We start from the raw sequence: 27,898 nt of genomic DNA, 5'->3' as shown, positions 1-27,898 counted from the left end.
GCCTACATCAAGAAATTGGAAAGGCATCAAATAAATGAGCTATCAATGCATCTCAAGACCTAGAAAAACAACAGCAAAAACCCCACTCAAAACTAGTAGGAGAAAAGAAATAATTAAAATTAGAGACGAAATAAAACAAAATCAAAACAAAAAATATAAAAGATCAGAGAAACAAAAAACTGGGTTTTTGAAAAAATAAACAAAATTGATAAGCCATAGGCCCAATTAACCAAAAACATTATAGATGAAAAAGGAAATGTAACAACAGACCACAGAAATAAAAAGAATCATCAGAAATTACTACAAAAAGCTGTATGCTGACATGGAATGGATAGATTCCTGGATATATACAACCTACCTAAATTGAGCCATGAAGGCATAGAAAACCTAAACAGACCAATAACCAAGATAGAAATTGAATAAGTAATAAAGACTCTCCCAACAAAGAAATGCCCAGGACTGGATGGCTTCACTGCTGAATTCTTCCAGGTGTTTAAAGAAGAACTAACTCCAATTCTTCTCATTCTTCTCAAGCTATTTGAAACAATTTAAAGGGAGAGAATTCTCCCAAACTTCTTCTGTGAACCCAGCATCACCTTAATTTCTAAACCTGAAATAGATGCAGCAAAGAAAGAGAACTACAGACCAATCTCCCTGATGAACATAGACACAAAAATCCTCAACAAAATACTAGCCAATCAAATCCAGCAACACATAAGAAAGATCATTCATCTGGACCAAATGGGATTTATTCCTGGTATGCAGGAATGGTTCAACATGTGCAAATCAATCACTGTAATACATAACATTAACAAACTGAAGAACAAAAACCATATGAGTATCTCAATAGATGCAGAGAAAGCATTTGATAAAATATAACACCTTTTATAGAAGGAACATTCCTCAATACAGTCAAGGCAATTTATGACAAACCAACACCCAGTGTCCCACTGAATGGGGAAAAGTTGGAAATATTTCCACTGAAATCCGGAACCAGGAAAGGATGCCCACTTTCACCACTGCTACTCGATATAGTCCTGGAAGTTTTAGCCAGTGCCATTAGGAAAGAAAAAAAAAAAATCAAAAGGATAAAAATTAGGAAGGAGGAAGTCAAATTATCCCTATTTGCAGATGACATGATTCTATATATAGGGGATGCAAAAGACTCCACACTAAGAGACTACTGGAACTCATAGAAGAGTTTGGTAAAGTGGCAGGATATAAAATCAACACACAAAAATCAATAGCCTTTGTATACACAGACAATGCCACAGCTGAGAAAGAACTTCTAAGATCAATCCTATTCACAATAGCTACAAAAAAGAGAGAAAGAGAGAGAGAGAGAGAGAGAGAGAAGAAAGAAAGAAATCGGGCCGGCGCCGCGGCTCACTAGGCTAATCCTCCGCCTAGCGGCGCCGGCACACCGGGTTCTAGTCCCGGTTGGGGCGCCGGATTCTGTCCCGGTTGCCCCTCTTCCAGGCCAGCTCTCTGCTGTGGCCAGGGAGTGCAGTGGAGGATGGCCCAGGTGCTTGGGCCCTGCACCCCATGGGAGACCAGGAAAAGCACCTGGCTCCTGGCTCCTGCCATCGGATCAGCGCGGTGCGCCGGCCTCAGCGCGCTGGCTGCGGCGGCCATTGGAGGGTGAACCAACGGCAAAAGGAAGACCTTTCTCTCTGTCTCTCTCTCTCACTGTCCACTCTGCCTGTCCAAAAAAAAAAAAAAAAAAAAAAAAAGAAAGAAAGAAAGAAAGAAAGAAATCAAATACCATGAAATAAATTTAACCAAGATTATCAAAGATTTCTATAATGAGAATTACAAAACATTAAAGAAATAAATAGGAGAACACACACACACAAGGAAAATTCTTCCATGTTCATGGATTGGAAGAATCAGTATCATCAAAATATCCATTTACTGAAAGCAATTTACAGATTCAATGCAATACCAATCAAAATATCAAGGACATTCTTCTCAGATATAGAAAAAATGATGCTGACATTCATATGCAAACACAGGAGACCCCAAATAGCTCAAGCAATCTTATACAACAAAAACAAAGCTGGAAGCATCACAATATCAGATTTCAAGACATACTACAGGGAAGTTATAATAAAAACAGATGAATAGGCCGGCGCTGCGGTTCACTAGGCTAATCCTCTGCCTGTGGCACCTGCACTCCAGGTTCTAATTCCAGTTGGGGTGCTGGTTCTGTCCCAGTTGCTCCTCTTCTAGTCCAGCTCTCCACTGTGGCCCAGGAAGGCAGTGAGGATGGCCCAAGTGCTTGGGCCCTGCACCCGCATGGGAGACCAGGAGGAAGCACCTGGCTCCTGCCTTCAGATTGACGCAACGCGCCGGCTGTGGCAGCCATTTGGGGGGTGAACCAATGGAAGGAAGACCTTTGTCTCTGTCTCTCTCTCTCACTGTCTAACTCTGCCTGTCAAAACAAACAAACAAACAAACAAAAAACAGATGGATAGACCAATGGAACAGAATAAAAGTCCAGAAATCAACCCATACATCTATACCAACTTATCTTTGACAAAGGAGCTAAAATCAATCCCTGGAGCAAGAACAGTCTCTTCAACAAATGGTGCCGGGAAAACTGGATCTCCACATACAAAGTATGAAGCAATATCCCTACAAAATCCACTCAAAATGGATTAAAGACCTAAATCTATGACCCAATACTATCAAATTATTAGAGAACATTGGGGAAACCCGGCAAGATATTGGCATAGGCAAAAAGTTCTTGGAAAAGACCCCAGAGGCACAGGCAGTCAAAGCCAAGATTGACAAATGGGATTATATAAAATTGAGAAGCTTCTGCACAGCAAAAGAAACAATCAGCAAAGTAAAGAGGCAACCGACAGAATGGGAGAAATTATTTGCAAAGTACGCAACTGATAAAGGATTAATAAACATAATATATAAAGAGATCAAGAAACTCAACAACAACAACAAAAACAACCCAGTTAAGAAATGGGCAAAGGAGGGGCCAGTGCTGTGGCATAGCAGGTAAAGCTGCCACCTGCAGTGCTGGCATCCCATATGGGTGCCAGTTTGAGTCCTCGCTGCTCCTCTTCCCATCCAGCTCTCTGCTGTGGACTGGGAAAGCAGTAGAAGATGGCCCAAGTTCTTGGGCTCCTGCACCCACATGGGAGATCTGGAGGAGGCTCCTGGGCTTGGCTTTGGATTGGTCTAGCTCTGACCATTGTGGGCATTTGGGGAGTGAACCACTGGATGGAAGACACTTCTCTCCTCCTACCCTGCCTGTGCCTCTCTGTAATTCTAGCTTTCAAATAAATAAATAAATAAACCTTTTTTTTTTTTAAAAAAAAAAAACCTTTAAAAAGGTTTATTTATTTATTTGAAAGTCAGAGTTACACAGAGAGAGGAGAGGCAGAGAGGGAGAGAGAGGTCTTCCATCTGATGGTTCACTCCCCAGATGGCCACAACAGCCGGAGCTGCGCTGATCCGAAGCCAGGAGCCAGGAGCTTCTTCCGGGTCTCCCACGCGGGTGCAGGGGCCCAAGGACTTGGGCCATCTTCTACTGCTATCCCAGGCCAGAGCAAAGAGCTGGATCAGAAGTGGAGCAGCTGGGGCTCAAACCAGCGCCCATATGGGATGCCAGCGCTTCAGGCCAGGGCATTAACCTGCTGTGCCTCAGCACCCGGCCCCAAACCTTTTTTTTTTTTTTTAAATGAAATGGGCAAAGGACTTAAATAGGCATTTTTCAAGAGAGGAAATCCAAATGGCCAATATACACCTGAAAAATGCTCAGTATCACTAGCCATCAGGAAAATGCAAATCAAAATGGCTTTCATACAGAAATCAACAAACAACAAATGCTGATGAGGATGTGGGGAAAAAGGTACCCTAATCCACTGCTGGTAGAAATATAAACTGATACAACCACTGTGGAAGACAGTATGGAGATACTTTAGAAATCTGAATATAAACCTATCATATGACCCAGCCATCCCACTTCTGGGAATTTACCCAAGGGAAATGAAATCAGCATATGAAAGAGTTATCTGTACCCCATGTTTATTGTGGCTCAAATCACAATAGCTAAGAAATTGAATCAACCAAAATGTCCGTCAAATGAAGACTGGATAAAGAAATTATGGGATACATACACCATGGAATACTACTAGTTACTAGTTACTACTAATAGTTACTAGTGGGTAACAAAAAACAAACCGAAATCCTATCATTTTAAATAAATCCTGTCATTTTTAATAAAATGGATGAAACTGGAAAACAGCATACTTAGTGAAATAAGACAGTCCCAAAAGGACAAATACCATATTACATCTGATCTGTGATAACTAATAGAGCACCTAAAAGATAATCTATAGACGTGAAATTGACACTTAAAGATGCAATGACTTTGAACAGCCCTTGTCTTGACTGTTTAGGAACAGTTTTTTTCTTCCCCATACTATTTGTTGAACTCTTTACTTAGTATGGAGTTAATCATATGTGTATAGGGCTGGCACTGTGGCATAGCAGGTTAACACCCTGGCCTGAAGCGCTGGCATCCCATATGGGCGCTGGTTCTAGTCCCAGCTGCTCCTCTCCCAATCCAGCTCTCTGCTATGGCCTTGGAAACCAGTGGAAGATGGCCCAAGTCCTTGGGCCCCTGCACCCACGTGGGAGACCTGGAAGAAGCTCCTGGCTCCTGGCTTCGGGTCGGCGCAGCTCCAGCCGTTGTGGCCAACTGGGGAATGAACCATCAGATGGAAGACCTCTCTCTCTCTCTCTCTGCCTCTCTTTTCTCTGTGTAACTCTCTGACTTTTGAATAAATAAAAAAGAATCATATCTGTATAAAGTTAATTGAAAATAGATCTTAGTAAAAAATAAGAATGAGAATAGGAGAGGGAGGAGGAAGAGGAGTAGGAGAGGGGGTGGGAGGGTGGTGGGAAGAATCACTATGTTCCTAAAGTTGTACTTATGAAATGCATGAAGTTCGAATTCCTTAAATAAAAGGTTCCTTAGTGGTGGTTGGGGGGGGGGGGAGATTTAGGGAAGTCTTTCTCCTGCCTGCAGGAGGAGCATAAGCTCAAAGGACAGGCTGTCAGTCACTCACCTTTGATTTTCTGAGCCACTCACACTGGTTAAGTCTCTTAAAAAATCAGTATAGGGTAGGTGTTTGGTGTGGTGATTAAGACTCAGCTTGGGATGCCCACATCCATAGTGGAGGCCTGAGTTTGAGTCTCAGCTCCATTTCCATTCTGACTTCCTGCTAATGCACACCCTGGAGGCAGCAGGTGATGACCCAAGTATTTGAGTCCCTGCCACCCACATGGGACACTTGGAGAGAATTCCAGGTTACTGGTTTTGGCCTGGCACAGTCCCGCTGTTGTGGGCATTTAGGGAGTGAACCAGTAGATGTAAAGTCTATGTCCCTCTGCTTTTTTTTAATCAACACAATCTTAAAATCATGCATGTTAATCTAACTAGCTTTAATGAGAGTATTCTGAAAAATTGGGGGGGGATGACATCATTACCACATAATTATGGGTACAGTGGAGTTACACTGTAAGAGAATTTATTTAACTCAGGTGAATTTAAGCACTTAGCAGAGGGGGTAGGGGAGACGGCGAGGGAGGAGGAGCAGAGGATGGGGACAGGAAGGGGGCAGTTGTGCTGTGGCCTCAGACCAGGGGTTCTCAAACTTGAGCAGCTCACCCCCAGAGTTTCTGATTCAGCGACTCTGGGAGAGGACCCCTGCTGCCCCAAGCCTGTGTTCTAAGGAAGTCTCTGCTGTGGCCAGTGCAGGGAACCTGTGCCTCAGACTGCCTGGGATCATTTGTGCCTCTCCCAGTGTAAGCACCTGGCCACGCTGCATGTGCATAACTCCGGGGTCTACTGGTATTTGGTTTTGTGCACCGTGGCCCTAATCTTAAGTCAACCCCTTCCCCTAGTGCTCAGCTCAAGACTGCTCCACAGCACGTGGCCTTCGCTGTTATGTCATATGCTGAACTAGCCAAACATAAAAGAGTAGGCAGGGAAAATAGAAGACTCTGAGGGGCAGAGATGGCTACGGGCCCCAGTAATCACTGCAAACTTGCTCTCTTTATAAGCAGCCATCAGGACTGAAAAGGCCAAACAAACAAAAACGGTCTCACTCTACAAGGTTAAGTCACCAGGAGGACACGTGTGCATGGCAAGGTTGCTGACAGTGCCACCATGGAGAGGCGGCTGCACCAAGTCTCAGCAGGCTCTTCCTTCTGCTGGATCATGCACACGCCTTTCCTCCCATGCTTCAAATGTATGAATGAATCTCTCTCCCATATATGGTGCAGGCTCTGGGTTCTCTGAAGTCATTAGGTTGAGAAAAATTTGCAGATCTCCTTGTTACAAAGTTTTCTCTATCCTCCCCCTCTCTCCTAGCTCCTCCACCCACTTTAAAAAAATTGGAGGCAGGAAAACACAAAGCAGATTCCACTTTCAGTGTGCAGGGAGATGGCCTCTGCTTTTCCCATTTCAAAGAACTGTAGCTCTGGTCAGAGATGGGCAGAGATCCAACAAATGTTTTTATCTGAAATGGTTGATAAACTGGTTCTAAAAATAATCACAGATGATAATTTGTACACTCTGTGAATGTTAATGTCCTGTTACGCAATTTCTCTGTTAAAAAATATATTTGTAGAGAAAAGGAAACCATAGGAACTATAACAACAACAACAACAAAAAAAATCAACTGATTTAATAAATCTTGGCTTCGCCTTATCGAAGGGAAATTCCATTCTTCTATTTAATCCTCTGCCCCTCCCAGTAAACTGTAATCCTGACCCCAAGGGCCCTTCCAATTACAAATACGCAGAAGGAGCCGTGGAAGGGTCTGGAGACTAACCTTGGTCTCACTCTCAACTGGGACTGGGTGTTTATTTCTTGTCCACTTCTGATTCCAGTTCTCTGAGCCCCTTCATCCCTGCTTACACAGGTGTGGCCCCCATTCCGCCCCCGGCTTTGAAAACTCCCCTCTTCCCTTGCCCCCAGCAAAAGCTCCAAGACATGCAGGCTTCAAGCACTGCAGCCCTCAGAGGAAGGAGAACGTGTAGTAGAGAATACGACATACGACTTGGAGGCGACCTGTCAAGTCAAAACATAAAAACAAGCAAGGCTGGCTTGGGAGACAGCAAGTGGGAAGAGTTCTCAAGGGACGTGGGATGGCTCAAGATGAGCTCACCAGACGCTGGGCGGGACCACCATCTCCCACTTCTTCCCTCCACCCACTATGCTATCCCAGCCTTTGCCCAACACAGGGAGGAAGTCAGGAAATAACAGGACAAACACATGGCAAGCCAAAGACACAAAGTTACTTCTAAGCATATGCTGCTTTTGGATCTTTAGTGAATTTGTCTGAAGGACAAGGCTGGGGATCAGAAATCTCCCCACCCTGGCTGGTACGCTAGGCAGCTCCCCCCTGCATTTAACCTCTTAGCCACAAAGGACCTGGCGCTTTTCTGCCCCCCTCAGGCAATGGGATCCAGAGTAATAGTCATCTAAGCCTCAGCAGGTGGCTGGGAAGACTCCTTTACGTAACTGGGGCTTATCTCTTCTGCCTCATCTGCTATAGGAGAGAGGCTAGAACCACTCAGCCCAATCCCTTTCCAGTGCCACGATGTAGAGCTCTGGAAATGTGCCTGACTTGGGGGCCACTCTGTAAGAAACAGAATATAAGGCTGAAGACATTCCTTGCACCCAGTGGACTTTGGGCCAACACCACCAAGAGTACCGCTGCAAGGTACAGTACAGCTGGCAAAGACCAACAAAATCTAGCTGGACTACCAGGGACTGCTGAATGGAAACAAAATGTGATCTCTATACAATGGAATATAATTCAGTCATATAAAGGGAAAAAGTGCTGATTCATGCTACACCATGGAGGAACCCTCAGAACATGTCAAGTGAAAGATCCAGACATAAAAGGCTACAAAAGGGTGTTTCCACCTACAGGAAGTATCTAGAATAGGCTTTCAAAATCTACCTGCATAACAATGTAATTGACATGGGCAACTGGTTTCAGATGATTTGTGATGAGGGGCAGGGGGTGGAGAAAGGCAGCAGTACACAAAATTGGTGAAGTACCTTCTTCACTCATTTGAATGGCATTTTACTCCTGGATGGAATGTGGGTGAGAAGGATTCATGACATGGTCTGTCACAGATATAGACACTCAGTCCAACTGTCACGCTATTACGAGGCCCTTGACTTTGTCACAGAGAGGGGCTAGTGGGCCAGAGGCCAGGAAACCTTGAGTTTGTCACCGACCAACTGTATGACCTTGGGCAAGTCACTTAATTGCTAGTTTCCATTCTACCTACAGATCAAATGATCTCAAACTCTGAAATTCTAAGAATTGTGGGCCTATGTAGTCAGCACTAGGCTTAAAATTAACAAGGAGTAAACACCATGTTAACCCAGCAATCTAATAACACACCCTGCATTCTTCTGCCTTCCGAAAGCCAGCTAGGAATCATCTGCTTATTTTAGGAGCTCACTGCTCCCTGGGAAAGATACTTTTGGCAAAAGCCAACAGTTCAGATGACAGTCCCAATATTTTGGAGAAAACCAACTAATTTATTGACAACAAAGCTTGTATTTTTTTTTCCTCCTGAAATTTTATAGCTGCAAGCTCAGAAATACAAAGTCGCCAGAAGACTCTAAAAATACGCTCTCAGTTCTCTTTTATCTCCCACCCAGAGCTGAGAGAATAGCAGCAACTGTGTCATATTAAACACATCTGCATCCAACGCCGATAAAAGTGCATGACCGAGGAATAGATAAGAATTGTTTTCAATTTGTTCAGATGGATTTGGTTAAATTTAACCCAATTAGACCACATAATCAAAGCAGGTGTTTGTAAGTTGCCAGTGTTTTTATTCTTTGTAATTGTTTGGCTGGATTTCCCAGGAACTAGGTAAAGGAAGTTAATATGTCATAAAAGTCACTGACCTTTTATTTATTCATGTCACACATATATCATTCATGTTAGGCCATACAAATACAAGGCATTGTTGAATACCTCTCACAGGTTTTACCATTTAACCATTATCGACATCTAAGCTGGCCAGTGGGAGGGCTTGTATTAGCTCACGTCTGTGACATAAATACAGCAGTACTAAATGACTGCCTGTCTTCTAATCCCCTGCACATCCATACACAGCACACTGACTCGGCCTTCAGACTGTTTAGGGATTCTAATTCATTCTCAAAAGCTGGTCACTTTTAAGGCATTTAGAAGAAAAATAATAACAATAATAAAAGTTGCATTCCAGTTAAAACAAAATGTTTATTGCACTTGGCAGAGTGATGAGCTCTGAACTATAAATCCCAACTCACAAAAAAACCACAAAACGCAGTCACCGGCAGCCTGGTACTGGGAAGTGTTTTGTGCAGCGGCCATAGGTCCCCTTGCAAAGGGGAAAAGGGCAGATGGCCACTCTCTCTTTCTAGTAACATGCTCCAGTCCCGGGCGGGCTCCTGCATTATCCTACATACCCTTGGATGAGAGACAACCGCGGGTAGGAAAGGGCCATAGATGCCTGGAGAGGATCCCTCTCTGGCAGCCCTGGGTGTCTGCAGTGGGGCAGAAGCCTGCGAAGCTGAGTCCCCGGAGGGTCTGGGGCTCTCCTCAGAGAAGGTGGCTGGTCTTTCCTGACTCCAGTCCTGCTGGTGCATGGCTGAAGAGCTCAGGCCCTGCTCCTCAGTCCACAGGAGACACTGGCCAGTCCTCTGTGCCCTGGCTGTCTCATGTCTCGAGGGCCTCCTTCGTTAGCACAGTACTTGGCAGAGTTGAATGCTCAGTAAATGTGCGTCATTAGTATTCATCCTCTACAGGGAAGATGATGGCAGAAATAAGGCTTCCTACAAATGGGGGCGTACTGGGCGGCCTATGGACATTTCAGGGGCAGGGAAGCAGCTGTCCTCGAGGGAGCCAGACAACTCCTTTTCCACTGAAAGCATTTCTATGCAACTGTCACTGTGTCATTTCTTTATTTCTTTTGGGTTACCTAATACTCTTCAAGATTCATATTTCAATAGATTATAATACATATAATTATAAAAGAATCAGGCTGCATGAAATTTGTAAAATGCCGACTAGGAAAGGAAAAACTCACTCACAAACCCACCAGGACGGCTTAAAATGAGCCTTAAAGTGCCAGTGGGTAGGGTATTTATTTCAATACGTAGAGAAAGAAAATGGTCAGTTCAATAGCTGTGAAGAACACGAGAGCCGAGGGGTGTGGGCGCAGGGAGACACAGGAAGTCCGCCTCTCAGAGGGAAAGGGCTAAGTACTTAGGTCTCCTTCAGTAAGGAGATATTTCAACGGAAAAAATTTCCCATCTGAGAGCACATCACTGAAGATGGTTTAAAATTAGAATTGAAGCTCATGGCTTCATGGGCCCCGCCTGGGCCCGTGATACAGCTCCGAGTCCTTGGGGCAGCAGCCGCCTGCTTCCTCATCCCCCCAACCCCAACTGGAGGCTGTAATTTTCCTTCCAGCAGGAAACTGAGATATACTAATGATGACAGCTGGATTCTGAAGAGGAAAAAGAATACAGGGACAGAGAGTCCTTGTGGGCTTAAATCACTTTAAAACTCCAAACAAAACCTCCAGATTTGGAATTTTTAAAACCTAGTTAATGGCTGAGGAAACCTCAAATGATTGGGAAGTCCTGAGATAAAAGTTTGAATTACACAAAACACATCATTATCTTAAGCTTTTCTAATCATCTTCTCTGCCTTTCTCCTTCACTGTCTCTCGGCTTGTTTATGCCCCCAGCCCAGCAGTGTGGCTCTAAGACATTTCAGAGGTAGGAAGCGACTGCCAAGGTCACTTACAGAATAGCATTCCAAGAGGCCGGGGGCAGATCCTCCTCCACCTAAAAAAGCTGCCCTGAAATTGCTATTTCATTGCTTTTAAAATAATCCCTTTCAAGATTCATAACTGCATTGAATATTCAAATAGATGCAAATACACATATGAATGGAACAGAGTTACACTGCATAAAGTTAATAAAATGGAAAGCAAGAGAAGGAAACCTCTCCATCGCCTGACCATTCTAAACGACTATTTTTAGCATCGTGCTGCTTTTAATTCAAGTCTGGTCCTCCACTCTCCACCCCCGACCCACCTCCTGAACTCCTAGTGTCAGTTCATCACAGTACCAGGGAAAATCTCTCTGATACTCAGTGAATGAAATTTCAGCTCATTCTTTCCCAGCAACAACAGGAACTTGGCTCCACAAGGGTCCTAGGCATCCTACGAGGATGAGGGCAGAGAAAGGAATGTCACCTTGTTTTAAAAATGATATGATCCTGGGGCCCATGTGTGGCCCGGCAATGAAGATGCCAGTTAAGATGCCCGGAGTCCTGTATCAGAATGCCTGGTTCGGCCTCACTTCTCATCACACTGGCCTGGCCTTGGACCCAGCACTCCCTTCAGCCTGGTGCAGTTCCCTGAAGGCTGTGTGATGTGTGCCCCTACGGCCTTGGCAGTGTTCTTCCCTCTGTCTGTACCACAGACTTCCTCCTTGCCCACCTGGTGGATCCCCCTTGTCCATCGTCCAAATCTGCTCAACACCTCCTCCTGCATGAAGCCCTCCCTATCCCCCAAGGAGAAATGCCCGTTCTTTTTCTTTAGTGCCTCAAGTGTGTCTCAGACCTGCTTCCTTCTAGTATCTGTAGCCCCTTACTGAATTAATTCTAAGTCCAAGACACATTCATCTCTACCGCTGGACACAGGCATGCAACATATATCTGATGCTAGCATGGCTAATGAAGGGAGCAATAAATGAAAAAGATGATCTTTTTCCAGATCGGAGAGGCAGAAGCATCCCTAACCCCGCGGACTCCTGACCACCTATGCACAGCAGGTAATTCCTTCTGCCTAAGGACGCTGAAGAACATGAGGGCAACTGTAAAGGGAAGGGATTGAGACCCATTCTGCCAGGCTGCAGGTGATGGGATTAGAAGCGTGCTTTCTAACTAATGATGGTGACAACAGTAATCATTATTATACTGATAGTATAAATAGTAGTTAATATTTATTGAGCACTACCTCTGTACCACGTGAAGCACATATAGGGCTTTACGTGTACAAAGGGACAACAGCTCTCACACACAGATTCTACTATTATCCCTGTTAACATTTGAGAAGAAAGTGTCTCAACGAGGTTAAGTGACTTGCCCAACATCACAAAGTAAATGGCAGATCTAGCATTCAAACCCAGGGATCTAGCTGCACTCTCTATGAGGCATTCTAAAATGTCTGCACTGTCTAAAAGGCATTGACTATGGCCTTTGTGAGCCAATAATGGGGGCTATTATATACATATTTACAATATATGCATGATATAAACATGTCATTTGAATTCAGAAAATGAATCCCCATCTGATTGATATGTGAGTGGAAATAAGACTTGTATCTTGATAACAACTGCTACTGTTCTAAAAACAGGCAAACTGTGCATTTCAATCAATCAGCTAATAACTAACCTGTATTTATAAAAGATTTAATTTAGGGGCCAGTGCTGTGGCATGGTGGGTAAAGCCGCCACCTGCAGTACCAGCATCCCATATGGGTGCCAGTTTGAGTCCTGGCTGCTCCACTTCCTATTCAGCTCTCTGCTATGGCCTGGGAAAGCAGCAAAAGGTGACCCAATGCTAAGGAACCTATACACATGTGGGAGACCCAGAAGAAGCTCCTGGCTCCTGGCTTTGGATCAGTGCAGCTCTGGCCGTTGTGGCCAATTAGGGGAAGACCTCTCTCTCTCTCTCTTTCTCTCTCTCTCTGCCCCTCCTTCTCTCTGTGTAACTCTTTCAAATAAAATAAATAAATCTTTTAAAAAAAGATTTAATTTATTTGAAAGCCAAAGTGACAGAGAGAGGGTAAGACAGAGATCATCCTTCTGCTGATTCACTCCCTAAATGCCTACAATAGCTTGGGGCTCAGCCAGGCTGAAGCCAGGAGCCCAGAGCGCCATTCTGGTCTCCCATGTGTGTTGCAGAGATATCATGTTCTGCCTTCCCAGGTGTGTTAGCAGGGGGCTCCATTGGAAGTGGAGTAACTGTGACCCGAATTGGTGCTTGGCCATAGCAGCAGCTTAACCTGCTGCAGCACAATGCCCCCATAACCAACCCACTCAACAAGGGCCTGCTGTGTGCTTAGTTGCAAACAAGGAATTTAAGACATGGCCTATTCTTTCAATGAGCTTACAAGGTAAAACTGTAATATCATGACATTATTTTTAAAAATAATTCTATTTATTTGAAAGGAAAGGCAGAGAGAGAGAGAGAGAGAGAGAGAGAGAGAGAGAGAGAGAATGCAATCCAGGTCCTCAACCTGCTGCCTCCCGGGATGTGCATAAGCAAGAGGCTGGAATTGAGAATGGAGTCGGCACTAAACTCAGGCACTCCAATACAGGAAGTGGTGTCCCGAGCAGATTCTTAACCACTAGGGCAAATGTCTGCCCCACAACATTACTTTGAAAGTATACTGAGAACTATACATCTAGGTAAGTCATCCACTTCTCAAACTGACTTTGGAAATGATTTATGACACACCAAGAATAGATTTCACTACTTTAAGCTCACAGTTTATTTTTTATCCCAAACAGTGTTATCCATCCTAATTAACCTTTTATTTGACACTTGGTTAGTTCTACAAATCTACTCTGTCCTCAAAGGAGGAGACTTTGCTACCACTGTGTGTAGATGTTGTCTATGAATGTGAACACTCACGTAGACAGATGCACAGACACACACCCACGGAGCCTGTGGTTTACCAGGGCAATACCCAAAGGACTGGACAAAATCAGTGCTCCCAAAAGGAATATAATAGGAGCCAGATATGTAAAGACAATTTTCTAGTGGCCACATTTTTTTCATTATCACTAACATTACTTGAAGGTAACTTTTTGGGTTTTGTGACAAGTCATGAAAAATTTTTCAAATCTCTCCATTTGTCAAAATTAAATTCATATATTTCAAGACAATTTTATGTTTTTCTTTCCATTCTAGTAGCTACATTTTCAAAAGTGAAACAGGTAAATTTTTAATAATATATTCTTAAGCTTAATCTAATGTCAGGGGTTGGTGCCGTGGCTCACTTGGTTAATCTTCCGCCTGTGGCACCGGCATCCCATGTGGGCGCCGGGTTCTAGTCCCTGTTGCTCCTTTTCCAGTCCAGCTCTCTGCTGTGGCCCTGGAGGGCAGTGGAGGATGGCCCAAGTACTTGGGTTCCTGTACCCGCATGGGAGACCAGGAAGAGGCACCAGTCTCCTGGCTTTGGATCAACATAGCGCCGGCCGTAGCGGCCATTTGGGGAGTGAACCAGTGGAAGGAAGACCTTTCTCTCTATCTCTCTCCCTCACTGCCTATATTTAATAAAAGAAAAAAAAATCTAATGTCAAAATATTAACATTCCATTATATAATCAGTATAAAAGTTTCAAGAACTTTTACTTTTTTCATATTAAGTCTTTGAAATCCGGTGCGTATGTGTACACATACATACTTTAAGATTTATTAATTTATTTGAAAGGCAGAGTTACACATAGAGGGACAGAAAGAGCATGAGATTTTCCATCTGCTGGTTCACTCCTCAAATGGCTGTAATGGGTCTCCCACATGGGTGGTGGGGGCCCAAGGACTGGGCTATCCTTTGCTGCTTTCCCAGGCACATAAGCAGGGAGCTGGATTGAAGTAGAGCAGCTGGGACTCAAAAGAGTGAGTGCCCATATGTCTTAACCCACTGTACTACAACACTGGCCCCAATCTAGTGCACATTTTCTACTTACAGCACATCTCAATTTGGACCAGTCACATGCTAAGATCCATGGATGGCAACTGGCTGCCATACTAGACAGAGCAGGACAAAACAGCTATGGCAGTCCTACTAGAAGAAGGGGCTTTGTGCCCCATTCCCCTCATGCCTTACTCTGCAAAGCAAAGAGGAGCAATACACTGATAAAGTTCAGTTTGGAGGAAAGGATGTTTCAAAAAAGCCAAAGCCATCCTCATGGAGCCCAGCTCATCAACAGAGGATAGACGTTGTGGGAGAGAGAAGGTACTTTACATTTAAGGATAACCCAGAATGGTAGTACTAAATAAGCTAGGAACTCCATTCCAACAGACTAATGATTACAGTCAACCACAGAACTCTGAGGAGCCCAGCGAATTCTGTCACGGCCAAGGCCCTTTTAGGTATGGATGCAGGGAATAATACTAAACCACGTGGAATGTTGCAGCTGAAATACAGAAACGGTGAAAGTCTAAGACAACCTATGCAGCAGTGTCTACTTTATCATCTCTAGACCCCAGGCACTCCACTGCAAAGTGGCTACAGCTCAGGCCCCTGATAGCCAGGGGAACCTGCAATTTATGGTGCAAACTTGGATACTCTCCAGAGTAAAAGGGGGCACCATTAATAATGACGCTGGGATAAAAGGCATAAACTGGGACTGTTTATAGCTATAAAGTTATACGATCCTATTCTACCAAACGGATGCAACAGCTCTGCCTCTCCAGGGACCCGGAGCTGGTGAAAGTCTAGCATATTCTTATTATCCCTGCATGGCCACAGGGGCTTTGTGGGCTAACACACAACGATCTGGGTGAGATGGTTTCGCACCCCTGCCCCCCGCCCCCTGCAAAGCAGTTCAAATTGGTTTGAATTTGGGAACGGGGTTCCATATGGACAGAGCTGGACGTTGACAGCCTGAACGTATTTACTGAAGACAACAAATCACTGACAGACTAAATGTAACAGAGGAATGGCCTGGCCTGCTTGTACTCAGAATCCGACTTTGTAATTGTAGCCTCCTTTAGACAGGCCTAATCAATTAGAAGAGGCTGATTTTAACCAGTTGCAGGCTCATTACCCTGCATTCCAGTTTGTGTTGATGAAAATCAGTTTCAGTCTGTGGCCTGGAACTCATGTACAGCACTTCCTGCGGCCTCTTATATAAACACATCAAAAAAATTTTTATTTGGAGTTGCCCTTCTACCTTAAAACGAAAACAAAAAAACACCCACTTTGTGACTCATGATCAAAATAGAGCAGTTGTAAGGGGAGCTGGGGCCCATCTTCAGAAACATACACGACCAGGACCCACGTATGAAGCTGCAGCTGGAGGTGGATCTGAAGAGCGCCTCCAGTACCGAATCCATACAACAGAGCAGTACGGATCCTCAGTTACCGAGTGAGGAGCTTTCCAAGGAAATGCAAAAGAGGAACAAGTCAAGGTCTCAGAAATGCAGAGGATGTCCGATTACAGCTCCGTCTCTTCCCTGGATGACCAACAGAATCAAACGGGAGAGCGCCAAGTACACAGGGACACGTTTCCTTGAGAAGCTTCTCTGAGGACCCACGTGACAGTCGGTCTAATTCGGATGTGAGGCTGTTCTTATAAAAGAAGTCGGGGGAGCCTGTGGTGGGGTTGTGCAAAGCCCCACCTCCATTTCCAAGACCTGCAACCACTCCAGAATAGCACTGTGAATCATACCTGGCTGCTGGCCCTGTGTGGGTTTGTCGAGGCAGCAAGTCAACAGGAAGAGAATATCAATATACACGGCTCTGGTCACCAAACATGGGTTTTGCCTAGAAAGGTAAGGAACAGAAAATCAATCCACAGGAAGGAGAAAATAGGCATTTTCCAGGCAGGCAAATTATGAGCCTTTGGCAGTTACGACCAATACTAAAAAAGATGGATGGTCATGGATGGCAGGAAAGCCAGCAACTCGAGAGAGACAGAAACCTCACTGTGCATGGTGGAGGCCAGGGGCCACGTGTGGACAAAGCAGACACAACTCTGCTCCAGCTCTGAATGGGAGACATGGGAACGGAGATCCTCCCTGGTTAGTTGAAAACAAGGTGGGGTGGGGTAGCCCATATTTTAATGTTCCCTTCTTATGTGATGAAAATCTGGGGAAGAAACATTGGTCATGAACATTGTTAGCATTTTGGAGAAAGAAAATGCATCCATATATGGAAAACTGCATCTGCAGACTTAACCAACGGAACAACAAACACACACAGAGTAAGAAACACTGGGGCTCACATCCTCTTCCCAGTAAGCGATATGTTTTCTTCATTCAGTGAACCAAGCAGCTTATTCTACTCTTTGAATCACGTGGCGGAAAGAGTGAGTGGGCTGGAATCTGGGGGTCTGCACACAAAAGGAAGAACTCAAGGCCTTTCATACAAGGACACAGCTGAAGGGGCCTGGCCCTGAGTCTCAGTTCATATCGACCATGAAAGGGGCTAATCTTGCTGGCGGGTTAGTAACCCAGCAGGGCAGGAAAACCAGAGGGACAGGCCCGGGTCTGAGTGCTGGCTTTGTCACCTGTTACCTCTGTGTCCCGAACCAGATTCCTGACCTGTAACGTGGGACCTACCCGGTCATCCTGCCGTGAATCGCTGTGCGAGTTCAGAGAGGCACAGCCCACTGGAAAGGCACCTCTGGGGGCCTGCCCAGGGCAGAGGCTGTAGAAGCGCTCCTCCCGGGCCTCCTCGACTTCCCCCATCAGACCGGGTGTGGCACTGAAACCAGCGCGAGTGTTCTGGCTGTGGCTGTTCACATGGCTCCATCCGTAAACCCACCCTTCTCATTCCCCGAACACCAACAGTTTCATCATTCTCCAAAGCTCAGTCCCACCTCTGTCCTGGACTGCCCATTTCCTAGAACGGAGGCCCCAACAAGAAAAGTGTGGATTCTTTTGATCTGAAGCAAAACTCTCTAGTGTCAAGATCTCTGTGTAGCTGACCTGTCCCACGTCAGCCCCTTAGACTTGCTTCGCCTACGGGATATGCTCACTCTGACTACCGAGTGAACTGCGTCTTCATGAGTATACCTTGGGTCTGGCCCAACTTCGTACCTATGCCTAGCTACTTTTTTTTTTTTAAAGATTTATTTTAAAGATTTTATTTTTTTAAAGATTTACTTGAAAGTCAGAGTTACACAGAGAGAAAAGGAGAGCAGAGGGAGAGAGAGAAGGGTCTTCTGTCTGCTGGTTCACTCCCCAGTTGGCCGCAATGGCTGGAGCTGTGCTGATCCGAAGCCAGGAGCCAGGAGCTTCCTCCAGGTCTCCCACATGGACGCAGGGGCCCAAGGACTTGGGCCATCTTCTACTGCTTTCCCAGGCCATAGCAGAGAGCTGGATTGAAAATGGAGCAGCCAGGGCTCAAACTGGCATCTACATGGGATGCCAGCACTGCAGGTGGCAGCTTTACCCAGTCTGCCACAGCGCCAGCCCCTATGCCTAGCTACTTTTAAAAATAATTTTAGGGGCTGGTGCTGTGGTGTAGCGAGTAAAGCTGCCACCTACAGTACCAGCATCCCACATGGGCACTGGTTTGTGTCCTGGCTGCTCCACTTCCGATTCAGCTCTCTGCTACGGCCTAGGAAAGCAGAAGATGGCCCAAGTCCTTTGGCCCCTGCACCCGTGTGAGAGACCCTGAAGAGGCTCCTGGTACCTGGCTTTGGATCGGTGCAGCTCCAGCTATTGTGGCAATCTGGGGAGTGAACCAGTAGATGGAAGACCTCTTTCTCTCTCCCTCTCTCTCTGCCTCTGCGTCTCTGTAACTCTGCCTTTCAAATAAATAATAACTTAAAATAAAAATAAAAATATTTTTAAAAAGGTAACATACATGGTACAAAAATAATCCAAGCAGTACAAAAGGGCATGCAGTGACAATGAAGTCTCTTTCCTGCCCAGTCCGTTTCTCCAGGGCTGCCATCACTACAAGAACTGCTTTCTACTATACCCTTCTGGGTACAATCTTTTCATCTAGAAGCATCTACCTCTGGCTACCCAGTTGCATAAATGGTGGTTTACTATGTACTGCATTCTGAGCATGACACTTTCCCATCGATAGATTCTGGATACCACTGAGTCCAGTACATAGCGTTTTACTGCATTTTCTTAACAGGTATTAACTGTTCCATTTCATAGTTGTACCCGTCCCCAATTGACAAAATTCAGATTGTTTAAGACACTTTTGCTTTCAAAAACAGTGCTGTAAGAAACATAGTTCTCATCAGTTTTGTGCATATTGATGTGTACTCAGGTAAAATTCCAAGAAGCTCAATCGCTGAATCATGGTATTTGCACTTTTCAATTTTTCATTGACTTTGACAAGATGTACTCCAGAGGTTGTACCAGTTTATATCTCCACCAAAAGTGTCTAAGAATTCCAGTTTCCCTGAGACCTGAAACTGACACAAATGTCAAACTTTCTGACCTTCACCAAGATGGTAAGTACAAAATAGTATCTTGGGGCTGGCAACAGGTTAAACTGCTGCTTGCCATACCCTAGCAATGGTTCAAATTCTGGCTACTCTGCTTCCAACCTAGCTCCCTGCTGCCTGGAAAAGCAGTAGAAGATGGCTCTGGTATTTGGGCACCTGTCACTCACATGGGAAACTGGGATGGAATTCCTGGCTCCTGGTTTCAGCTTGGCCCAGTTCCAGCCATTGAGGTCATTTTGGGTAGTAAACCAGAGAATAGAAGATCTCTCTTTTCTCTCTGTCACTCTGCCTTTCAAATAAATAAATCTTTAAAAAAAAAAAAACCTTATCATTTAAAATTGCAATTATATTAACAGTGAGGCATGCTTTTTAAAAAAGTTTATTTTGGCATGGGAGTTGCGGCACAGCAGTTCAGGCCGCCACCTAGGACACCTGCATCCTATATCAGAGTGCCTGGAATGCAGTCCCATCTCCACTTCCAATCCATCTTCCTGCTAATGCACCTGGGAGGCAGCAGACGATGGTTCAAGTACTTGGGTTCCTGCCACCCACATGGGAAATGCAGATGGAGTTACTGGCTCCTGACTTTTGGTCTGGCCCAGCCTTAGCTTTGTAGGCATTTGGGGAGTGAATCAGCAGACGGAAGATTTTCCTTCTTTCTCTGTCTCTCCAAATCTGTCACTCTGCTTTTTTAAATCAATAAAAAAAAAAAAAAAGATATTTCAATTTTCTATTCTGTGAACTGTGTTCAAATCTGTTGTTGGTCTTTTCCATACCAATTTGTAGTCTCTCCTTTTTTTTTTTTTTTTTTAAAGTTTATTTATTTGAAAGGCAGAGTAACAGAAAGAGAAAGAGAGAGAGAGAGAGAGAGATCTGCCATTTGCCGCTTCACTCCCCAAATGCCTGCAACAGCCAGAGTTTGGTCAGGCTGACGTCAGGAACTAGAAACTCCATTTGGGTCTCCTATAAGGGTAGCAGGAATGCTAGTAGTTGAGCCATCATCCACTGCTTTCCAGGTACATTAGAAGGGAGCTGGATTGGAAGCAGAGCTGCTGGGACTTGAACTGGACCCAATATGAGATGAAGGCATCCCATGCAATGGCTTAAAATACTATGGTACGATGCCTTCCCCCATATATCTTTTGAATAATATTTTTTGCAATTTAGAAATGTTTAGTTCTATATAAATACTTTAATATTTTTATGTCTTCTGGGTTTTATGTCATACTTACAAAGTCCAACTCCCCTCTAAGATTTTATTTCTCATATTTTCTTCCTTTTTTTTTTTTTTAAAGATCTATTTATTTATTTGAGAGGCAGAGTTGCAGATAGAGAGAGGGAAATACTGAGAGAGTAAACCATCCCCTGGTTCACTCCCCAAATGGCTGCAACAGCTGGAGCTGTGCTGATCTGAAGCCAGAAGCCAGGCGCTTCCTCCAGGTCTCCCATTTGGGTACAGGGGCCCAAGCACTTGGGCCATCTTCTCCTGCCTTGCCAGGCCATAGCAGAGAGTTGGAGGAGCAGCTGGGACATGAACCGGCGCCCGTAAGGGATGCCAGCACCGCAGGCAGCATGCCACAGTGCTGGCCCCTCATATTTTGTTTCTTCAAAATTCCATTTCATGTTTAAACTTTTATCTATTTGATATATGTTTTGCTTTTTAATTTATTATTTTTAACATAACTTCCTGTTGTGACTCTTCCATCCACAATGGAAAGCCCCACAGTCTACAAAAACTTCTATAATGATATCATTCCCCATTCCAGGACTTCCACTGTTTAACAAAATTGAGAGCTCCCCTTGCCAAAGAAAGGGCCATTCATGGAAGGCTGAGGGCTGGCCCTGGGGCAGAGACATCACTGTGTGGCAGGCCATCCAGCACAGGGCTGGGCACATGGCCCAGGACAGCAGACCAAGTGCCTCCTGTGCATCCAGCTTTAACCTAGGTGTGGGGAGGAGATGATGACATACTTCCAAGAATTCTGTCTAGGTACAAAGGAAAAAACAAAAGTCAAGCTTTGGAACAGGATGTAGGAGTTAAGAAAAAAACCATTAGGGTAGACTGGAGAAATGGAGATGTAATTCCACTGGGCAATGTCAGATGGGAGAGTCTAACGCACAAAGCCCATCAGGGAAGGTATCTTGAGAGGGTCACAGATGTGGGTAGAAATTCACTTGGGCTTGCCTAGGGATCTGGGGAGCCCTGCTTGGGACAATTAGAGAATGCACTGAGAGTAGGGACAAATGAAGGCTCTCAAGAGATGGGCTGCTTTGTGCTCACTGGGTGCTCCTTAGGGTACCACTCACTGAACTCTGACAGGACTTCTTTGCCCCACTGTTCCTCTGTAGAGCCATCAAGAACGCCATGGGGAAGTTTTTGGGGAAACTGGCTTGCCTTTCAAGTCTGATGAGCAGCCTCATCTCCACAACATTTTTAGCCATGTTAACATCTTTTTAAAAATTTTCTTATTTTTTTAAAGATTTGAGTTTTTTTATTTATTTGAAGGCAGAGAGACAGAGAAAGGGAGACATAGAGTAAAATTTGATCTGCTGGTTTACTCCCAGATAGCCTCAACAGCCAGGGCTGGGCCAGGCCAAATCAACGAGTGCAGAACTCCATCCTGGGCAGCAGAAGCCTAAGCACTTGGCCTGTCTTCTGCTGCCTTCCCACGCACACTCACAGGAAGCAGGACTGGAAGCACTGCAGCCCACATCTGAACTGGTGCTCTTGATAAGCGATGCTGATATTCCAAGTGGTAGTTGAACCTGCTGCGCCACACCACCAGCCCCTTTATAAAAAGTGTTTAAATGAACAGAGGGCAGCCTGGCAATCTTCAGAGCCCCTGGTCCTGCATCTTCCCTAGAGCTGCGAAGATTGGTGGCCTTCCTGGCCTCCTGGGACACTTCGGGGACCACTCTGACTATTCCTGTGTCCATGAGGCTTGGGGCCAAGTCTGAAGTTGTCAAGGAGATCATGGGAGATCGATTCCAGGAGACAGGATTTGATGCTGCAAAGGAGTCTACCCATGGCTTCTTCAAGACACCTCAGAGAGAAAATTGGGCCTGGAGCCTACCGGTCACGGCTCTGCCCTGAGGACAGCCACACAGCAGCCCTGTCTGGAGTCCCAGAGTTGGGCTTTACTCTGGACTGGCTTCTGAGTCAGGAAAATAATTTTTTTTCTTCCTTTTTCTCTTGCAATTACTTTGGTGTTTGTTCTGACTTGGAAACGGTACACTGTGAGTTCAGGGTGAGCCAGAGGTTTGTTCTTGGTCCGTCAAGCTACTTTGATGATGGGAATAAAATCCCAAGAAACGGCAAGCCAGCTGGACAGGAAACCAAGCCACAGGGTTTTGGTGGGCTTGGGGATTTTTCTTCCACCCCCAAATGGAAAAATCCTGGCATGGGGCATGGTAATGAAGATTTATAGTGCTCAAAAAAAAAAAAAAAAATCCCAAGTGGTCAGGGTCTAACAGATGGACTGAAAAACAGCATAACAGTGGTTTCTAGAAGGAGTCTCAGGTACTGTGAAGGCTATGGTTATACATAGAAAGTGAAATGAAGCACTTATTAAGAATCTTGCTTTCTTCCACTCTTTGTACCCTTTGTCCATTGACGAATACCCACCTGAGAACCTGATTAATATGTTTGTGCCTTGGGAAATCTCTGAACTTCATTAAACCTCCTGCCCTCTCTCCTGGAAGCTGGGGGGAAGCAGAAGCAGGGCAGAAAGAGCAGCGCTTCCCAGACATGTCCACAAAGGCCCTAGTGTCTAGAGGACAGCGGGAGCTCCTGGGAAGTCTGTGATAAATTATTCACTTCTCCTGTCCCTTCCGGAATCCCAGTGGCTGCAGATCTTTTTAACTGAAGCCTATTCATTCAGAAAACACTGATTAAGAAGTTACTGAAAGCCAGGAATAGTGGCAGGGTTTGGAAATATGAAGATGAAATGATTTAGTGACATGGTCACTGCCCTCAAGGAACTTAGAGTCTTGAATAGTGTTGTTCAAACCGCAGGTTATGATCTGTTGAGTTGGTTATGAAATCAGCTAGTGGGTGGCAACCAGCAAAAAAGGGAGCAAGGAAAGATGAGAGGGACGGAGGGAAAAAAAGCGAAAAGAGGAATGGAGACAGGAAAAATACATAACCAGAGTATAACACAGTGGTAAGGATAAGCACTGTTTCATTAACGTGTTTATTATATAGAGAGTTTCAATAAAGTCCTTGCCCAAAATGAATTGTTAATGTTATCACTGATATGACATAAAAAATTAATGAAATGAAACAATTTTAAGTAAAACTGGTTTGTTCCTTTTTCCTTTTCCTTTCCAAGTAATAAGCCATTCTATAAGGTTATGCTTGGTATCAGAAATGTTGGTGAATATGCTGAAAGCTAACGTTCCCGACGTTAGGCACACTAAATCTTGAGTAAATTCCCTCTCTGCTGCATTTTCCCCCCAGACAGTTCACATCTTACATAGATATCACCAATATTTCAAATGGGGCAAGATTCCATGTATATGTGTATACACAGATAGACACATCTACATTAGCCCACATGTCAAAGGGATTCCTTATGAGTGGCTACCAAAAACAAAAACAACCAAAATCCTTGAAAGCTGGGCAGGCCATTGCCTTAGCTATTAAGATGCTGCTTGGGACGCCTGCATCCCATGTTGGGGTGCCTGGGTTTGATTCCCAGCTCTGCTCCTGATTCCAGCTCCCTGCTCATGTGTACCTTGGGAGGCATTAGGCGATGGTTCAAGTAGCTGGGTCCCTGTCATCCATGTGGGAGACTTGGAATGAGTCCTGGGTTCCAGATTTGGCCTGGCCCAACCCTGGCCAGGCAACTGGGATCTTGGTCTACCTTCACATTAAAAAAATAAGCAAAATAAACTTGAAAGCTATTAGTTTAGCAGAAGAAAAACACAGCTAGTTATACTGAAGTATGCTGGGTGTCTCAAAGGAGAGGTCGAGAGAGTAACAGGAAGGAGAGTGGGAGAGAGGACTACAGCTGAGGGGCTGGGGAGCCTGGGAGGCAGCACACGGGCACAGACACCTCGGCCCAGGAAGCAGCACCTCCAAAGACTTGGGCACGTGGTACGTTTCGAGAATAAAAAGTGCCAAGGTGATGTGGTTGAGGGGGAAGTAGCAAGAAATGATAGAGGGTAGGAGAACATGGGGCCCTAGGGGGGCACCTTAGGAGAGAACTTTAAAAGCTCCAAAAGCTTCAAAGGATGGAAAGCTCCAGTGGGACCCCATCAGCTCAAGTCACACTGGAGAGTTTGAGTCCCCACTCGATACTACAAAACCTTGGTGGGTTGCCTGGAAGAAGACAGACGACTCACTTTGGATAAACTAAGCCCTGCCATCTTCAGATGCTGGAAACAGTTATTCTGGCCTTTTTTTTTTTTTAAGTTTTATGTATTTATTTGAAAGGTAAAGCCAGAGAGAGAGAGAGAGGGAGGGAGGGAGAGAGAGAGAGGAGGAGGAATCTTTCTTCCACTGATTCACTACCCAAATGCTTGCAAAAGTCAAGGCTGGGCCAGGCCAAAGTCAGGAGTAAGGAACTGCGTCTGGGTCTCCCATGCAGGTAGCAGGGACCCAAGCACTTAAGCCATCATCCACTGTATTCCCAGGCATATTAGTAGGAAGCTGGATTGGAAGCAGAGGAGACAAGACTGGAACTAATACCCCAATATGATAGACAAGTATCCCATTGGGCTGCTTAACCTGTTGTACTATAATACTCGCCCCAGCTGTTCTGGCTTTAGGCCGTCAGTGTCAGTTAAGGACTCTAAATCAAGAAACCTGGTCTGGACTTCAACAGTGATGGTTCCCAGGGAACTACTTCCAAAGCACCCTGATTAGAACCATGGCTTATCTCCATTCATCTAGAAGTGCTGACTGACCACCATGGGGGGCACCCTTCCCTAGGAAGGAGGAGACAAAGGTTTGGCCTTGCCAAGCTTGCTGTCTTGGGGGCAGGGGTGGCGGGCTGTATGTGAAGAGCAACAAAACACACAGCAAACAATCAAAGGCAATGTCACCGAAGTGGGGTCTGGAGACAAGAAAGGATTTGGCCTGGTGAAAAGAAAGAGAAGGAATTCCAGAAAATCAAACAGGTGCAGCTGACAGCTCTGAGGTCCATCACAGCCCACCTGGCGGGGCTCTTTCTCTCGTCCTGGGCCATACACAGCAGCTCAGCTCATTTTTGTTATCAGACATAAGGAGTAAGAGGCTCCAGCAGCTTCCTGCCCCAGGCCTGGCAGCGACATTTATGAAGCAACATCCTAGAGACCCCCCAGAGGCAGGCCCACCACAGGCTGGTGAGAAGAAAACCAGACAAAGAGGCTGAGAAGTCAGGAGAGGGCAGGCAGGCGAGGAGTGGGCGTGAGCCAAAGGCAGGAGGAAGGAGAGTCGAAGACTAGGAGAGAGAAAATGGTAAAAGGAGAGGGAGAAGAGTCCTGCTAAGATCCCTCCACGTGACACATGTCCAGCCACACCAGGCCCTTCCTTTGAAACTCACTTCAAAGCCTGTCTCTAGGAAACACTCCTTGACCATCCAACTTGATGCTGCATTTGACCTTCCTCTGCTCTCCCGGAGACCCCGCTGGCGCTCTCTGTAGTCCTGGCAGCGCCCGTCTGCAAGGCAGCAGTGGCTGTCCGCAGAGCAGACGCCGCCTCTCCTTGCATTTGTCTAGAAAAGGAAGAGCTGCTGTGCTTAGGAAGTGCTCCTTTGATGCAGACCACACCAAGCCGTAGAAATGTGGAAGTGTAAATTAAATAAAAAGAATCCCCCCCCCCTTCTGATTTCCCCCCGCCTCCAGCCAAGCAACCATCACACGGCATTCCTGGAGAAACAATAGGGGATTTGTTTAAACTAAAATGCCAAATGGCTGTGAACTGCAGAATATGTATTTTTAAACAAGTTATTTCCCCCACTGGAACAGGGAGAATTCAGATGTGCATACGGGGTCAGCCGCCAGCAGCACACAGGGCCTGGCTGCTCTCCAGGCCTGTGGCTTACCTGGCCCCGGCTGGGCAGGTGTGATGCGGAGCTGGTTTTCGATGGCATGCTGCAGCACCCAGCCAGCCTTTGCTGGTACGGAGCTTTGCAAGTGCTAGTGCTCACCTGCAAGTATCCACTGCCCTGTAGCCCTCTACTTGGATTTGCCTGTTAAAGTGAAGCTGTCCTCAGGACCCTGCTCTGGAGGTTGACCAATTCCTAGGGAATTCTTGCTGCACTGCCATGCACACAGTGAGCGACCATGAGCTGTGACTCTACCCAGAAAAGGAGCGGAGGCCTCAGCCATGCACTACCACAGCACAATGGGCTTCCCTTAGGCAGGGATCTGTAAAAGCAGAGGGCCTCTGCCACTTTCCCAGCGTCCCAGGGAGGCAACTGGTAGCCTGCACAGAGCACTGGGGTCCCCTTCTCAAGTGGAGGCCGAAGCCACAGTCTCCCCTGGGAATGCTGGCGCTCGAGAGGAAGCCGGCAACCCCAACCCCGTGGCTTCGCCTTTCCCTCCAGCCAGGCTCACCTGCCCTTCCAGAGAACCCCCAGGGCGTCCCCACACTCCAGAGGCCCTCGTATTTTTCCATCGCTCTATTAGGCATCTTTTTCTCATTAATGTACTAACACTCCAGCTATGTGCAGGGAATGATGAAAAAGAGACCTTGTGTGGGGCTTGGGATTTGTTCAAAGCCTGGGGAAACTGTGTTAGAGGCTGTATGTTTTTTATTCCTTTTATGAGAGATGCATGTTTCCCTCCCTCTGTGACTTGTTTAAAAGTAAAGTTTAATATGCTGCCAGAGAAATTGCTGGTTAATAACTTAATAAGCTATGTGCTAGGAATTATGGGAGAAAAGTAGTATCCAAGAAAACTTTTATTGTACAGTTTGGAGTTTGGAGCTTGGAGGATCTATAGCTTCAATTATGATACAGAGTACCAACAGAAGCCCCCTTTCTTTTCAAACTGTGCTTCTCTCTAGAAGCATAAAGAAGGAAAAATAAGTGAGGTGAACGAAAACTTCTGGATATTGCATGAAAAGTCTGTATACAGTATAAGGTGAGACTTTTTTTTTTTTAAGATTTATTGTATTTATTTGCAAGGCAGAGTTGAGAGAGAGAGAGAGAGACAGAGAGAGAGAGAGAGAGAGAGAGAGAGAGAGATCTTCCATTCACCGATTCACTCTCTAAATGGGCATAACAGCCAGGACTGGGCCAGGCTGAAGCTAGGAACCAGAACCTTCATCCAGGTCTCTCACGTGAGTGCAGGGGCGCAGAGACTTGGGACATTCTCAGCTACTTTCCCAGGCACATTAGCAGGGAGGTGGATTGGAAGTGGAGCAGCTGGGACTCAAACCAGTGCCCATATGGGATACCGGTGCTGCAGGCTGTGGCTTTACCCATTACGCCACAGTGCCGGTCCCCAAGGTGAGAATTTCTAGCAGCACAGTCAACAGACCCGTGACCTTGTGAACAGGGCAGAGCACACACTTGAAAATTAGCCTTGGCAAGGGTAATAACAATATCAACTGAATTGCATTAAAAGTTTTATCTTCAAAAATATTCCCATTTCTTTTTATCTTAACAAAATTCTTCAGAAGGAAGAAAAATAGGCATTA

At 45.5% G+C, this 27,898-nt stretch overlaps 1 protein-coding gene across 2 annotated transcripts in view; it reads right to left on the bottom strand.

The window, feature by feature from the left end:
* The window catches only part of THADA (THADA armadillo repeat containing), a 375,449-nt gene that overhangs the window by 67,639 nt on the left and 279,912 nt on the right, over positions 1–27,898 (bottom strand). For both annotated transcript variants that reach the window (XM_051842959.2, XM_070069193.1), the window contains exon 31: positions 16,525–16,619. In XM_051842959.2, coding sequence (XP_051698919.2) covers positions 16,525–16,619 — 95 coding nt within the window. The remainder of the gene's footprint in view (positions 1–16,524; positions 16,620–27,898) is intronic.

The sequence above is a fragment of the Oryctolagus cuniculus genome, chromosome 2 (genome assembly GCF_964237555.1).
Source record: "Oryctolagus cuniculus chromosome 2, mOryCun1.1, whole genome shotgun sequence".
Taxonomy (NCBI): Eukaryota; Metazoa; Chordata; class Mammalia; order Lagomorpha; family Leporidae; genus Oryctolagus; species Oryctolagus cuniculus.
Note: the sequence above shows the minus strand (reverse complement) of the source record. Positions and strands in the feature narration are given on the sequence as shown.